The sequence below is a fragment of the Zalophus californianus genome, chromosome 12, assembly GCF_009762305.2.
Source record: "Zalophus californianus isolate mZalCal1 chromosome 12, mZalCal1.pri.v2, whole genome shotgun sequence".
Taxonomy (NCBI): domain Eukaryota; kingdom Metazoa; phylum Chordata; class Mammalia; order Carnivora; family Otariidae; genus Zalophus; species Zalophus californianus.
Genome location: NC_045606.1, coordinates 19,216,507 through 19,231,280, shown reverse-complemented (window position 1 = coordinate 19,231,280; position 14,774 = coordinate 19,216,507). Strand labels below are relative to the sequence as shown.

The 14,774-nt window shown below is 43.3% G+C and overlaps 1 protein-coding gene and 1 long non-coding RNA gene across 4 annotated transcripts in view; one reads left to right on the top strand and one right to left on the bottom strand.

Moving 5' to 3' along the window:
• The window catches only part of LHFPL3 (LHFPL tetraspan subfamily member 3), a 573,120-nt gene extending 558,779 nt beyond the window's left edge, over positions 1-14,341 (top strand). For all 3 annotated transcript variants that reach the window (XM_027572961.2, XM_027572964.2, XM_027572962.2), the window contains one exon: positions 12,012-14,341. In XM_027572961.2, the coding sequence (XP_027428762.1) occupies positions 12,012-12,040 (29 nt within the window). In that variant the 3' untranslated portion in view covers positions 12,041-14,341. The remainder of the gene's footprint in view (positions 1-12,011) is intronic.
• Positions 2,647-4,992, bottom strand: LOC113910910. The gene is made up of 3 exons (XR_003516314.1): positions 4,874-4,992; positions 3,589-3,667; positions 2,647-2,777 (listed from the first exon to the last, which is right to left on the bottom strand). It is a non-coding gene; the product is annotated as an uncharacterized LOC113910910 (long non-coding RNA).
• Positions 14,342-14,774: the final 433 nt, after the last annotated feature.

The following is a 14,774-nucleotide window of genomic DNA, read 5'->3' as shown; positions in this document are numbered from 1 at the left end:
TCACACATTTACTAAATGCATTAATTCTTGGCTACTTCTCTGACAGGGGCAGTAGAGCATGAGTGTGGGTGTGAGTGTGTGTGTGTGCGCACGCCCATGTGTGTGTGCTTGGTCAGACCTTGATTATAAATTGCCTTCTGGACTCTGCGGTCCGCTTCCCTTTGGTCTGGAGAGGAAGCATATATCATACTTGAATGTTTTATTTCAGTACAACAAACATCCATATGGATAGTTAGGATGAGGGCTATTAAATTTGTGGTAATAATGGCAACGGAAAGTCTCACGGCCCTGAACTCCCTGCTAACAACTCACTCAAGTCCATATCCTGAGGAATAAAAGCTTCCTTGTTTCCTGGAAAAGAGAACGAGTTTAGGTTTTGAAGAGCTGTGCCTTATCGTAATTTCACAGAAGCCTGTAGAATGGTTTGGAAGAAGACAGGAGAGCATCAGCTGGGTTTTATTAGGTAATCATTAGCAAATCCCTTTTTAATAACACCGATTTTAGTACCCTCTAAGAATTTTTTTTTAATAGTCCCTTCCCTCTTGTAAATTCTGTGCTAAAAGAGGACAGGCATTAAATAAAGCTATCTGATGCACAAATAGGGGTTTACCAGTATACATCACTCAGGTAATATAATTAAAAACAAAATCTTTCCCCCGGAAAACCTCTCTATAACACTAGTAGAGAAAGAAAAACTCAGTGCTTAATTATTAAAAAAGCATTAAACCAGAACATGATGCACGGCACAGGCAACCCATTTAGAGAAGGCAAAGACAGAATGCAATTTCACCTTTTTATAAAGCCAAGCAGATGCAACCCATTAACATACATGTCTTCAGGATAAAAGGTAACTAGTCCTCACGACCATTTATTATAGACCATTCACCCTAGATTCAGCTGGTTAATTGAGGGCGACCGTCTGGGTTAATTGGTTTTATGCACAGGAAAAATAAGCTCGCCTTATCTTCATGACAGAGGAGTCATGACTTGGAGCAGGTGCCGCTGAAGGTAGGCTCCTACCCTCCCACAGAAACTGGGAGATGGGGGAGCTGTCTCCCTTGACGATTACGTTTCAAAGAGATGGCTCCTGTCCTTGAGAAAGACATTCCTGAGTCATAAAGCTGTCAAGAGCCTTATATAGTTTCTAAGAGGATTTACACACGTTGCAGACACAGAGAAAATTTACAATTGTAAGATTTCTAAATGCTCTAAGAAAAGTAGAGTGAGGGGCTAGCTAGGTACAGACCCGGTAAAACTCCACCTCACAGCAATAACAATCATACTAACAGCAGGAAGAGTTCACATAGTACTCACCGTGTGGGAACTTATTTAACGCCCACCGCAGCTGTATAGACAAGACTAGTCTCCCCCCATTTTACACGTGAGGAAACTAGGCCAGGTCACGTGCCCAAAATCACAGAGCCAGTAAGTAGTAAAATTGAAGTTCACACCCAAACAGTCTGTGTCCATTGTCCCCAGTCTGAACCATTGGGCCATCCTGTCTCTGGGAAAAGTAAATGTTTCCATGATTTACTGTTGGTTAGTATATGTATGTGGTATTTCTGGAATAACATAGTGCTACTTCTACGATTGTGCATTCAAAATAAAAAACTAACAAACAATAAAAACAACCTGCCAATATTTATTGACCTCTTCCTATTTGCCAGGTTTTCCTGTTAAGACATAAACACCTTATAAGCATCATCTCAGTCACAATCTTCAGGAAGCCCTGGGAAGGGGGTACCCCCATTTTTCAAGTGAAGTACAGAAATGTCCAAGAACTTCTCTAGAGTGACCCAACCAGTAAATGGTGGAATTAGAATTCAAAGCCAGAGAAAATGGCTTCAGAACACATACATTTAGCAACAAATTGTATGCCTCCAAGAAAATCAGGAAATTTATATTATCAAGGAAGGCCAGTTGACTCTCAAGAAAGTGCAGAAGAGAAAGCCTGTGAATTTGAGCTTGTTGAAAGAGAAAGAGAGGGAGGGAGGGAAATGATACATATTATCAGTCTTACCCTGAACAGGAAGGGGAAGAAGCTCAGAGGCAGATGTGTGAGGCTGAATATTCAATATCAACAGAGACAAATTTATTATTTTGAGAAGTCAACACATTTGGGTTGCATGATTTGCAATTTTGTGTGTGGTAATACTTAATTTGGTTTTGCTTTTATTTATATTTGTAAAGGATTGTCATGACCACATAGTGAAGTGTTAGTCATGAGCTAGTTCATAAAATGGAAAGGCAAAACAATCATGAAAAATTTCAGAGGAGTGCAGAGAAGTCGCTAAGCTGGGGCTGGCACATTAAGATTGACACAGGATTTATTAGTTCTTGTGCAATGCACTAAGAATTGAGGATGCTGACGTCCTACCCTGCCATGCATATGGTTTTTGGGCTTCATTAATAAAAGCCTTTCAGCCTGTATGCAATATGGAATGGCTTCATGTTAAAACTGGACAGTGGATATTATTAGGATTAACAAACCAGCACCAACATTCTATTGTCAACACTTCTACCAAAGAAATGTGCCTGTTTTCCTGCTGGCAATAGATTCTGCAGTATTTCTCAATGGGGACAAGAGGAAGAAAAGAGATGTTCATGAATTAACACTCAAAATTCCTTCTCATGAATTACTTACTTCCTAGAAAATGTCACATGAGAAAGCATTGAGCCTGATGTCAATGTCCAGTCGTCTGCTGCACACAGGACTAGCACACAGGTATCAGCACCTGATTCTTAGGCCACTCTCTGCCCCTTCTCAGTTCGAAGATCTACGGGAGTAGCCAGAAGAATAGTTTAGCAAATATCCTCCAACTCTCCGTATGAAAATCAATATCTCAGTACTGAAGGGAGGTAGGACACAGAAAAAGATAGCGAGAAAGGCAGAGAATATAAAGATTTTTTTTAAGTTTATTTTTTTAAGTACTCTCTGCACCCAGTGTGGGGCTCCAACTCACAACCCCGAGATCAAGAGCCTCATGTCCCTCCAACTGAGACAGCCAGGCACCCTGGTGTTTTGTTTTGTTTTAAGAAAAAGAAGAACCTGGGGAAGAAAGGAGGAAAATGTGGCAGGACTGTCTCAGATGGTACATTTTTCATTTCCCAGATACCTCTTTACATATTTGTACTACTATATATGTAATTAAAGCCAAGTGTTAAAATCTCTATCTGCGGGCGGAGGGTGAGAGAGCCCCTCACCCACCTCCACTCCTTCATGGCAGTGGAAGGAATGGAAAGCCTCTAGAAACCCACACTGAGTTTGCAAGTCACTGAGTACCTCTCCTAAGTCGCTCAAGATTTGTTCCGTCAGGTTTTTCATGAATGCCTGTGCCTGTTTTGGTTTCATTCGACAAACACCTTTTGAGCACCTATGATATCCCAAGCACCTCATTAAGCTGAGAATGCAAAGGTGAAGAGGACACAGTGTCTGGCTCAGGCCGTGCAGTGCAGCACCTTGACATCACCTGGGAGATAGACGTGTAAATTCGCAGGCTTTACCTCCGACCCACTTAGTCAAATTCTGCATTTTTCACAAGATTACCAGGTGATTCTGAGACATATTGAGGTTTGAGAAGCACTGACCTGGTGGATTATTGGCAGGGACAGGGAGGTCCTCTTCTATTTCTTAACTCCTCTGTTGTGTCGACCGAGAAAGAATTCCCTGAAAATTTAAGCCAACGGGCATTTATTTGGGCAGTTAGAATTGCAATTCGGGAGACAAAGACTCAGGTAGAAACCTGACTCTTGTTCTGAGGAAGACAACAGAAGGGGCAGAATTATAAAGGCTACAGGTCAGGCATACAGTTCGTATTTAGGTCCTCTATATACAACAGAGATTGAAAGTAGGTTAACTAGGGGGCACCTGGGTAGCTCATGAGTTAAGTATCTGCCTTTGGCTCAGGTCATGATCCCAGGGTCCAGTGATTGAGCCTCTCACTGGGATCCCTGCTCAGCGGGGAGTCTGCTTCTCCCTCGGCCTCTCCCTCCGGCTTGTACTCTTTACTTGCACACCACCATCCCACTCGAGAATCTAGACGGGCTGGTGACTGGGAGGTAGCTTCCTATCCGGCTGTCTTCCTACAGTGCTGCGGGCGGGGCTCGGGAGTGTGCTGGTGGGGATTGTGAGTGGGACGGTGGCGTGCAAGGAAAAATTTAGCACGTGAAGGTGAAGTACACCCTGGCGTTCATCAACCCACCGGTCAACTACACAACAAACAACTACAACAAATTCAGACCCTCTGATCCCCTATAAAGCCAGTGGTAATCAAACTGCAGCCAAAATCAGTATTGGACTTTTTTTCTTAATTCAGTGCCAAAGTATGTTGTGAGCATGCATTTATTTTCAGCCCAGATCCAAAACCCCTGTGGTCAGAGGGACAAACTAATGATCGCCTGGAGAGAGACTATGGCTGCAGTAGGAAAGTGGAAGTTGGGGTTTCAGATGTTGCTTCTCTAGAAACTGGGTCAAGAGGGAAAAACAAGTCAGAGACAGCGGCACACTCTCTGCCTCGGGAGCACTGTGTCAGCTGTCCAGCCACACTGGTCACTTACAGTGTACTGAATACAGCAAATCTAAACCAGCCCGAGAAAGGGCATTTGCCCACTGTTCCAGCTCTCTACGCCGCATTAACAAACCATCCCAAAACTTTGTGGCTTAAAACCGTGCAAAGTTCTGCTGGAAAAACTCACACCCGTTAGGATTGCTACTGACAACCACTTTTGTTATATCTCACAATTGTGTGGATCAGGAATTCAGGAAGGGCCCAGCTGGGCAAGTCTCCTGCTCCATGTGGCATCAACTAGGGTCACTTGGCAGCCTTCAGCAGGTGGTTGAATGGCATGGAGGGTCCAAGATGACTTCACTCACATGTGGGCCCCTTGGAATAGAAGGCTGGAGAGCCGGGCTCAGCTGGGCTTCTCTCCCTCTCCATGTGCTACCACGGCCTCACCCATGTGGTCACTCCAGCAGAGGAATCAGAAACTGCCTGTACTCAAAAGATGTTCAACATCACTAATCATCAGAGAAGGCAAACCAAAACCACAGTACAATGTCACCTCACACTCATTAGGGTGGCTACTGTTACATTACAAAAATTCAACTCAGTACATCTTAAAGATGTAATTGGCTTTATTAATCGATTCATGAGTTGGGCAGATCTCACAAGTAGAGGGGAGTTCCAAAGGGGTACAGAAAAGAAAATGTTTTGGGGCGCCTGAGTGGCTCAGTTGGTTAAGCGACTGCCTTCGGCTCAGGTCATGATCCTGGAGTCCCGGGATCGAGTCCCACATCGGGCTCCCTGCTCAGCAGGGAGTCTGCTTCTCCCTCTGACCCTCTTCCCTCTCATGCTCTCTATCTCTCATTCTCTCTCTCTCAAATAAATAAATAAATAAATCTTTAAAAAAAAAAAAAAAGAAAAGAAAATGTTTTTAAAGGTAGAGAGGGAGCAGAAAAAGGGAAATTACTAGCAAAGAATCCATTGTTTTAGGCATGGTCACCCGGGAGAATGGAAAGGGTCTGTCAGTAAGTTTCCTTCTGCTGACCAGGTAATTCCCATGCTGACTGGTTAAAGGTTAAAATTGCAGTTAGGTTGGGGCTTCTGGCTGGCTCAGTGGAGTGTGTGACTCTTGATCTTAGGATGTGGGTTCAAGCCCCACATTATGTGTAGAAAGATTACTTAAAAATAAAATCTTTAAAAAAAAAATTGCAGTCAGGTTAAGGATTAAGTCTTGGTTTACTGAGGGCACCTGGATGGCTCAATCAGTTAAGCATCTGCCTTTGGCACTCGTCATAATCTCGGGGTCCTGGGATCGAGCCCTGTGTCAGGATCCCTGCTCAGCAGGGAGTCTGCTTCTGCCTCTCCCTCTGCCCCTCCTCCCCACTTGTGCTTTCTCTCTCTCAAATAAATAAATCTTAAAAAAAAAAAAAAAGTCTTGGTTTACTGACTTAGGGCTTTAACCCAACTGACACCATTTGGGGCCTGTAGTTTTACTTTTAACACTACCATCCCCCCCCCAAAAAAGCAGAAAATAAGTGTCAGAGAGACATGAAGAAATTGAAACCTTTGTGCAGTGTTGGTAGGATCATAAGATGGTGCAACAATATGGAGGTTCCTCGAAGCTTTAAAAATAGAACTACCATATGATCCAGCAATCCCACTTCTGGGTATATATCCAAAAGAACTGAGAGCAGGGTCTTGAAGAGGTATTTGCACACCCATGTTTATCGCACTATAACCCAAAACTGGGTTTGCCTCTTGGTGGGTGCTGAGCCAAAAGACAAACCAGGCCAAAGAGTAGAAAAGGAAGATTTCACTTGCAACAAGTAAGAACACTAGGGATATTTCCCAAAGCAGCATCTCCCTGAACAACAAAATTGGAGCAGTTTTAAGCTAAGAGTACATGCATATTCATGGAAGGGCCAGGCCAAGGAGCGTCCCATATGAAACTGGGGCAAAAGTCATCGTAAGTTAACAGTGTCCAGGTCCTAGGTGATTGAAGTCACAAGGCTGGCAAGGGTCGGCATCATTCAGTCTCTGGCTTCAATTAATCCAGTGTCCAAGGGCTCAAAGTGGCTTATATCCTGCAAAAACAACTCAAAGAATGTGTGTGAGGTCAATTTTTCCTTTCGAAACAGGACTTAGAGTTTTACCACCAATTCATTGTCTCTGATATGGTGAGGTTATCTTCCTGGCCTGGTCGTGGCTGTTGTTTTTTACATTTTTCTGTTCCCTTAAAATCATCAACTACTGAAGTCTCTTTTTCTACAGTTTTCACATATCCCAGGAAGTTCTGCAAGATATGTGCTTAGGCAAGTAATGCTGGTCAGGCATTAATCGCAAAACATCTGGGGATCTACAATGACTTTTCTTATGTCAAGAAAGCATCAGGGAATGGGGCGCTTGGGTGGCTCAGTCGTTAAGCGTCTGCCTTTGGCTCAGGTCATGATACCAGAGTGCTGGGATTGAAACCCACATCGATGCGGGGCTCCCTGCTCAGCGGGAAGCCTGTTTCTCCCTCTCCCACTCCCCCTGCTTGTGTTCCCTCTCTTGCTATATCTCTCTCCATCAAATAAATAAATGAAATCTTTAAAAAATTTTAAAAAAAAATTTTTAATAAAAAATATATGTAAAAAAAATAAAGAAAACATCGGGGAGGTGGAATTCCTGTCCCCTCAAAATCCCTTCTAGCTGGACTAAAAATCAAATTGCCGTGAGACAGATTGACAGGAGAAAATCAAATTTAATAGGTGTACTCCGGGGAATCCACGTAAACATGGAAATCCCAAAGATGGGCAAAATGGGATATAGATGTCATTCTGGGGGTAGGGGCCTGGAACATCAGGGGAATGCATATAGGGTGGGAAGAAGAGCAAATGTTTGATAATTAGATGTTTGCCCTTCCATACAGATGGGTCACTCAGATAAAATTGATCTTTGTTAATAACTTATTCTGGAAAAGACCCCCAATTTAGATTCTTCTGTGTGGTTAAGGGAGGGACAGAAGTTTCTCTTGAGCCTGCAGAGTCACGAGAAGACAGATACCATATGATTCCACTCACAGGAGCTATCTAAAGTCGTCCAACTGGTAGAAACAGAAGGAATGGCAGTTACTGAGGAACAGGGGAAGGGAGAAAAGAGGAGTGTTGTTTCAGGGATATGGAGTTTCAGATTTGCAAGATGGAAAAGTTCTGGAGATTTGTCTCACAACGATGTGAATATACTAAACACTCCTGAACTGTAATATGTCAAAGTGGTTAAGATGGTGAATTTTATTTTATGTGTTTTTGCCACAACAAAAAATAAACTGCCAGTACTCTTTTTTTTTAATTTTCTTTCCTTTTTAATATCTATTTATTTATGAGATGAGAGAGAGAGCTCTGTGAGTGGGGGGAGGGGCAGAGAGAGAATCTCAGACAGATGCCCTGCTGAGCAGGGAGCTGGACTCCGGGCTTGATCTCACAACCCATGAGATCATGACCTGAGCCAAAATCACCAGTCGGAGGCTTAACTGACTGAGCCCCCCAGATGCCACTGCCAGGTCTCTTAAAGCCCAGATTCAAAGGGAGAGGAACAGACACACGCACACACACACACACACACACACACCACAAATGAGAAGAAAGCTAAAGAATCTGCAGCCATCTTTAACGTGCTCTGCCCACCGTGGGGCACATCACGTCTAGAGCACCTGGGGACACCGATATTGAGACTTTACTTCAGAGGCCTGTTTCAGCCTCCTGGGCAGGAAGGCTGTCAGGAGGCCCCGTGAGAGGTGGGTGTGGTTTGAAACAATGGAGTGGGAAGAAATGACAAAGCTTATAGAGCCAATGAGAAAAAAATGGTCTGGAATGCCTCCCTTCTTCATTTTCACAACAAAGATTCGGGAGCCATTGTGCTAAAAGCTCCCACCAAGCGTTTTTCTCACCCCCACCCCTGCCCGCTCCCCGCCCAGCTATCCTGGGGCAGTGGGGGCTCCGGGCCCTAATTGAATGGGTTGATAGGAACAATGAGCAGAAGCGGACCACAGGAGACCTTTCAAAGTCCGCAAACACAGAGAAAATGCAACCACGCAGCATTTAGATAGTCTGGACAATGTGGCCATTATAAATGGTGCTCTCCGGAGCAGCAGCGATTCAAATGACAGCTCCGCAAAGGATTTGCAAAGAGCCCTTTAGAAATGGAAACATGGGCAACTCAGAGCCCCATGACGTGTTACAAGGACAAACCCGACTGAACAAAGATCCAGAGCAGTGTTGAATGACTTATTTATTCAGTCCTGCTCTGTACAAACCCGGGAGGATATGACATCTGTTAAATTGCCTCCCCTGATCTATGCAGTAGGCATGGTGCATGGGAAATGTGAGCGAAAGTTCAGAAAAGAAACAGTGTTTTACAAAGCAGGGATCACAGCGTAACCACACGCCCTTCTGCAGACAGCCCTGATGTCCCAGTCGTTGGCCTGAGGAAATGATGGCCACATCCGGAGAGGGAAACCCTGCCTTTCATCTTCTTCCACCGACCAGCTTCCCAAATCTGGGTGCAGGGCCCACACTGCCCAAGCCGTCAGGTGGGAGACGCCCCACTGCGCTTCCTAGTTAAGTCATCCTAGTGGCCTTCTCACGTTACTGCTCCCGGCAAAGTGTTTCCCTGATACTGTGTGGGGGTGTTTGTGTTCCAGTCCCCACCAGCTTGAACATGCTGGTTATTTTTCGCCTTGCAGTCTGCAGGATTCTCAAGTACCCTGGGACTCCTGTTGCATGGTGGTGTCAGGCACTAGAAAGAAAAAAAGACACGGTGTCCAGAATGTCTAAGGAGCTCAGACTCCGAGCAGATATTCCCGGGAGGCCCCGTGATGAGCGGCCGGCTCAGGATGAGGCACAGCAACTCCCTCGTGGGCAAAATGGCAGGAGGCCCTCACCGGAGAGTGAGGGCCTCCTTCAGTCTTGTGCCCTGGGAGCCTCCCCGGCCCCACCCAAGTCCAGCCTGGCTCTCTGGCTCCGCTCATTTCCCATTCACTCCTCAGCTCCCTGCCCAGCCTTGACACTGCAGGTGGGGAGTGCAGTTCCAAGGCTAACAAAGTCAACAAAGAAGAGACCTTGAAGAGGGAAAATGACTAATCAATGGTGAGGTCAGTGAGGGATCCAGTGAGGGATTTGGTCACATGGAGGATATGGGTGACCCAAGATGGCAGCAGATCCAAGGATTGGTGGTGACTGACCCCCCTTGGGCAGCCACTAACTGAGTTAGACCCCCGATGGTGGGGTGTGAACAGGAACCTTGTGAGATTGGCTCCAGCAGTTACCTTCCTACAAGAAGGCTAAGGATCTTCCCAGGGAGATGCCTACCCGGCAGGAAGCTGCCTTCTCCTCCTCAGGCTTGGTTGTCAGTGCTGGGGGCGCCGGGGGGTTGCTGATTGAAAGCCCCTCCAGCCCTGTCTGCTCTCTTCCCAGCCCACTGTGATGTCATAAAGCCAAATCAAGGCAGCTTAGAGCCAGGAAAAAAGTGGGAGTCTCTGGTTCCTGGATGCCAACAGATGGTTCACAACAAAGCAGGCTTTTCTATCATGAAATCAGCGGTATATTTATTTGCAGACATCAAGAAGATGAGGGCTACCTTCTTGCCTCCCTCTTCCCCTGCTTCACACAAATAGGGCCCTGGCACTTCCGTATGCTACCTGCTCTTCCGTGCGCATACCCACATTTTCAAAACCCATTCCCCTCTTCTGCTTAATGTATTTATAACCTGCACCCACTCCGCCCTCTCCCCCACCCCAGCTAGAACCTTTCATGGATTTTAGTGGAAAACCCAGACACTTTGCTCTGTGCATTTGCAATACAAAAATATTTGGAGTGAAGAATGCTAGAGCAGTGGAATCGCGGACACACAAACCCGACTTTGGATTCCATCTGGCAAGACCACCTCCGGGGCAGCAGAACAGAGAGCAAGCGCTCAAGGTTCAGAAGCACCTATAGCTGTGTGTAAAACCCACGGGTTGCCTTTGTTGCTTTTAATAATATCCGAAGAAAGCATTCCCTTCCATAGGGCTTCTACCAGCATGATGCAATCTCAGAGAATCATTACAGATTAATCATCATTAGGACATGATCACATTTCAATTATCCCCTGTGTAGTCTGGGTACATTAAAGCAACTGAGTTCTCTCGCTGAGAGAAGTTCATTAGAACCATAATGTGCATAAGATATTTTAAAGTGTTTTAAAGTGTATTGGAAAACAACAAGGGGATAAATGCTAGAAACGACAGAATCTTCCAGAGGCTTCTCTAGCACTCATTCAGAAACCATAATCTTATCTTGTGATGTGGAACGGGGGCTGTAACTAAATAACGGACCAATTGTTTTATTATCATTTGTAGTTTCTAAGTCCTCTGTGATGAAAACCCAACAGGCTGTTTCCTTTCAGCCCAAATCTGGCCATCTAGATGCATTTACCCATCTTCACAATCTGTAAGGGACCCTTACACCCTGGTTAACAGTGCCAAAGTGTATGGAAATCATCCAAAGAAAGGAGTCAATCATACTATTTGTAGTCTAGTTGTATCAATTCAGGAATCGTCCCTAATAGTGTGCTGGACAAAAGGAAAAGCAGCCTATCCCCTGAGAATTTGTCCTAAAGAAAGAATTTAAAAGAACAAACAGAGCTTTATACGCAAAGATATTTATTCTTGATAAAAAAAAAAAAAAATGGGAAATCTACCTACAATCTGCCAGTGGCCAAACGGTTGAGAATGGGATACTGGGCATGGAGTGAAAGGAATGAGAATGGAATGGAATATTCTGCAGCTCTTGGAAACTGATGCTGTTGGGGCACCTCGCGGGCTCAGTCAGTAGAGCATGCAACTCTTAATCTCGAGGTTGTGAGTTCGAGTCCCATGTTGGGTGTAGAGATTACTTCAAAATAAAAAATCTTTAATAAAAAGAAAAGGAAATTGATGCTGATGATGCAGAGTGGAAATGTAAAAAATTGTTTTTAATATGTTAAAAATGTCATCTATTCTGTGATTCCAACTGTATAAAATAAGTGCACATTTAGATATTGAACAGAAAGATACATAGGGAAGAAAGCAATGTCTCCTTTGCAGCTGTTACAAAGTTGATTGTATAATAAATAAATAACACTTGGAAAGCAAAGGAAAACCCTCGAGTGAGACATTTTCTGTGCCAGGCAGAAAAATTTTTGCTGCTTGGGATCATTTCACATTCTTCCTTGCTCCTTCAAAGCAGCCTATAATCTTCACCCAGATGTGGGGAACACACATGTCTGGGTGATGGGGGGCTCCCTTGCCGGAAGACTGTGCTGTTTGTTTATGGAACAGGAGCCTCAAACTTTTCAGTCATCTCTGATAACAAATCTAAAGTGCCTTCGAACCATTTGCTGGTGTGGTTTTTCTGTGACAGCTATGCACAAAAATCTTGCTGACCGAAAATGATGCATTTTTTCTTTCTCTTTCTCTTTCTCCTCCCCCTCCTCCCCCACCCCTTTCTGCAGTTCTGCTAAGCCAATATTCTCTAGAATGAGCACAAAACAAATCAAATAACAGCTAAACAAATTGAATAAGAGCTTTTGTACATCAACATCAAGAAGGAAGACTTGGGAGAAATCAGAGTACAGAGACACATCTGGACAAGAGTGAACCATCTACTTGTCAAGGCACCTTCTAAATCTGGACGGGCAGAGATGGGAGTGATTTTCTGGAAGGAGTTGTGATAGCGGATTAAACACCAGCTCAAGGGAAGCTATCATCGAATAAGATCAGATCACATTCATGAGAAATCACATTCAGGAAATATTTTAAGAAAGAGGAATATAAACGTGCTAGAATTAACATGTAAAATATATATGTACTGAGGTTTGTAAACTGTCCTTTTTTAATCAAACCGAAAACAAAAAGCTTTAATCTTTCAACCTTATTTTAAAAAAAAGGCAGTCAATCCTAAATTATTCCTCTCTCAACAGCCAAGAGGCTGATCAAGCATCATTTACAGAGGAAGACAGCTTAGGAAAATGCCTCTGCGTATTTTCACAGGAGCCCTGATCTTTGGTTCCCCATCTCTGCCGTGTGTTTATTTCACTGTGTAATTAGTTACAACCACTCCGTTAAGAGATGTAACACTTCAAACTTTTTATGGAGTCCGTGTTCAGTTTAATCTGTCTGTACAAGTTATTACTGAGAAACTGTTTCTGACGTGTACTCTAAAACTCCATCAAGCTGTATATTACAGGAAGTACATCTTTACATCATAGGTCCCCGAGCAACATAGCTATCCCTATCTTTCAGGAAACAGCATCAAGGAACGCTGAAAAATATAGAAAGCTCATTTTCACCTTGGATGCTCACATGTAATATATAGGCTGCTATCAAATAAACACTTTTTTCTAATTCTCCCTAGTAAATGCATAGGAATTTAATATACTTTATAAATAGGCATCTAAAAGCTCTCCTCTTTTTTTTCCCTCTATTTCTTTGCTGTACATGTCATCAGAAATCCACAGCCTTTCTTTCCCTTACTCACAGGTACTCATTTCTGTTTAAGAAAAAAAATCATTCCATTAAACCTATTTCTAAATGATAGTAAGTGGTACTAACAAAATAAATAATAATAGCCTTAGAAATAAATGAATATATACTTATACAGGTCAAGAAACTTGGTAGGAGTAAGTTGCCTGTTTGTTTACTAATGTTGGTTTTTCAAGAATACTCAGATTGCTTTGAGTTGGTTGACATTTGGAAGTAGTTAAAACTGGTCAGTTGTCTTCAGCAATGTTTTGCTCCCAGGCTTCCCCCCAATCACCCTCATCACGTATCTTGCCAATATGCAACAGCAGAAAAATACGTAATACTGAAGTAGCCAACGTCTTGAGAATGGGCACAAGCTTAAAACATACACGCGGGGGGAGTAATCAGTGTGAGCCAAACCATGTCCTATACCCAAGCAGAAAACACGGACATGTAGAATGCCTTCATTTTTAGACTCACAATTAAGATCAAATTAGCATACATCCCTGGAACACCAGATGGAGGATAAGACAAAAAGTGATACAGGTAGGAGGTGATTTCTCATTCCCTGTCTCTATTAAGACAACACTCCCATTTTGGCCAAATGTTCCTAGTACGAGCTATCTTCTCACCATAAATGAGATTATGTTTTAAATGGCTAAGAGTATATTACAGGTATGCTTAAATGAGTGATCCCCAAATCACAAAGATATGGGTTTTCTAAAGAACCACATTAAGGAAATACTTATTATCTCTAAAGTATGAGCCATTCTGGGAGTTACCTGTTAACATTAAATATTAGCTCTCCCGCTGCATTCCCAACACCCTCCTTACTAAATTTAATTACACACAACTTTTCAAGAATTCATCTTTTATTTAAAGGGAGGTACCTCTCTATCTACAAGAAAATTAGAAAGTGTTGGTTTTCTCTAATCCATGTAAATTACAGATTTAGGACTCCACTGGGAGTCCTACATCACTGATAGTGATGTTTACGAAAATGAAAAAGTGCTTCCTATCCACACACAAATGTTTTGTAAAATTTTTTCCCATAAAACCTAAGTGTAATTTAGCATACCGCAGTGCTCTGAGGATGGGTCATTGATGATGTACCATTTGTACATAGGTAACACACCTGTAAATCACTAAGTGTTAAGAAGTATGTTTTTATCTTTTAAAAAGAAAAATGTGACTCCCTTTCTCATTCTGTTCTGTTGTATTGTGTCCAAAAAGTTGTGTGTAATTTTTTTAAGGTCCAGGAAATGTAAAGAAATTTGTTGGAATATCTGAATTTCTGTAAAAAAATTAAAATAAAAATAAGATTTTGTTATTTAAAGAGGGCTTGGTGATATGGCACACATTCGCTGCATTCAGAGTCTTTGTCCAGTGAGCCAGTGACAGCGTGATGATTTGATCAAAATAGCTATCTTCAGAAAATCTCTTTTGTAGGGGTGCCTGGGTGGTTCAGTTGGTAAAGCGTCTGACTCTTGATTTCAGCTCAGGTTGTGACCTCGGGGTCGAGAGATCCAGCCCTGCGTCAGGCTCCACACTGAGTGTGGAAGCTGCTTAAGATTCTCTTGCCTCCTCTCTCTCTCTCTCTCTGACCCTCCCCCCCACTCCGCGTGCACACACCCATGCGCACGCTCTCTCTCTTTCTCTCTAACAGCAACAAAACAAATTAAAAAGAAAAAAAGAAAATCTCCTTTCTGTCAGATTCCATAAAGTTCACCAACAGCAGACATTTATTAGGACCC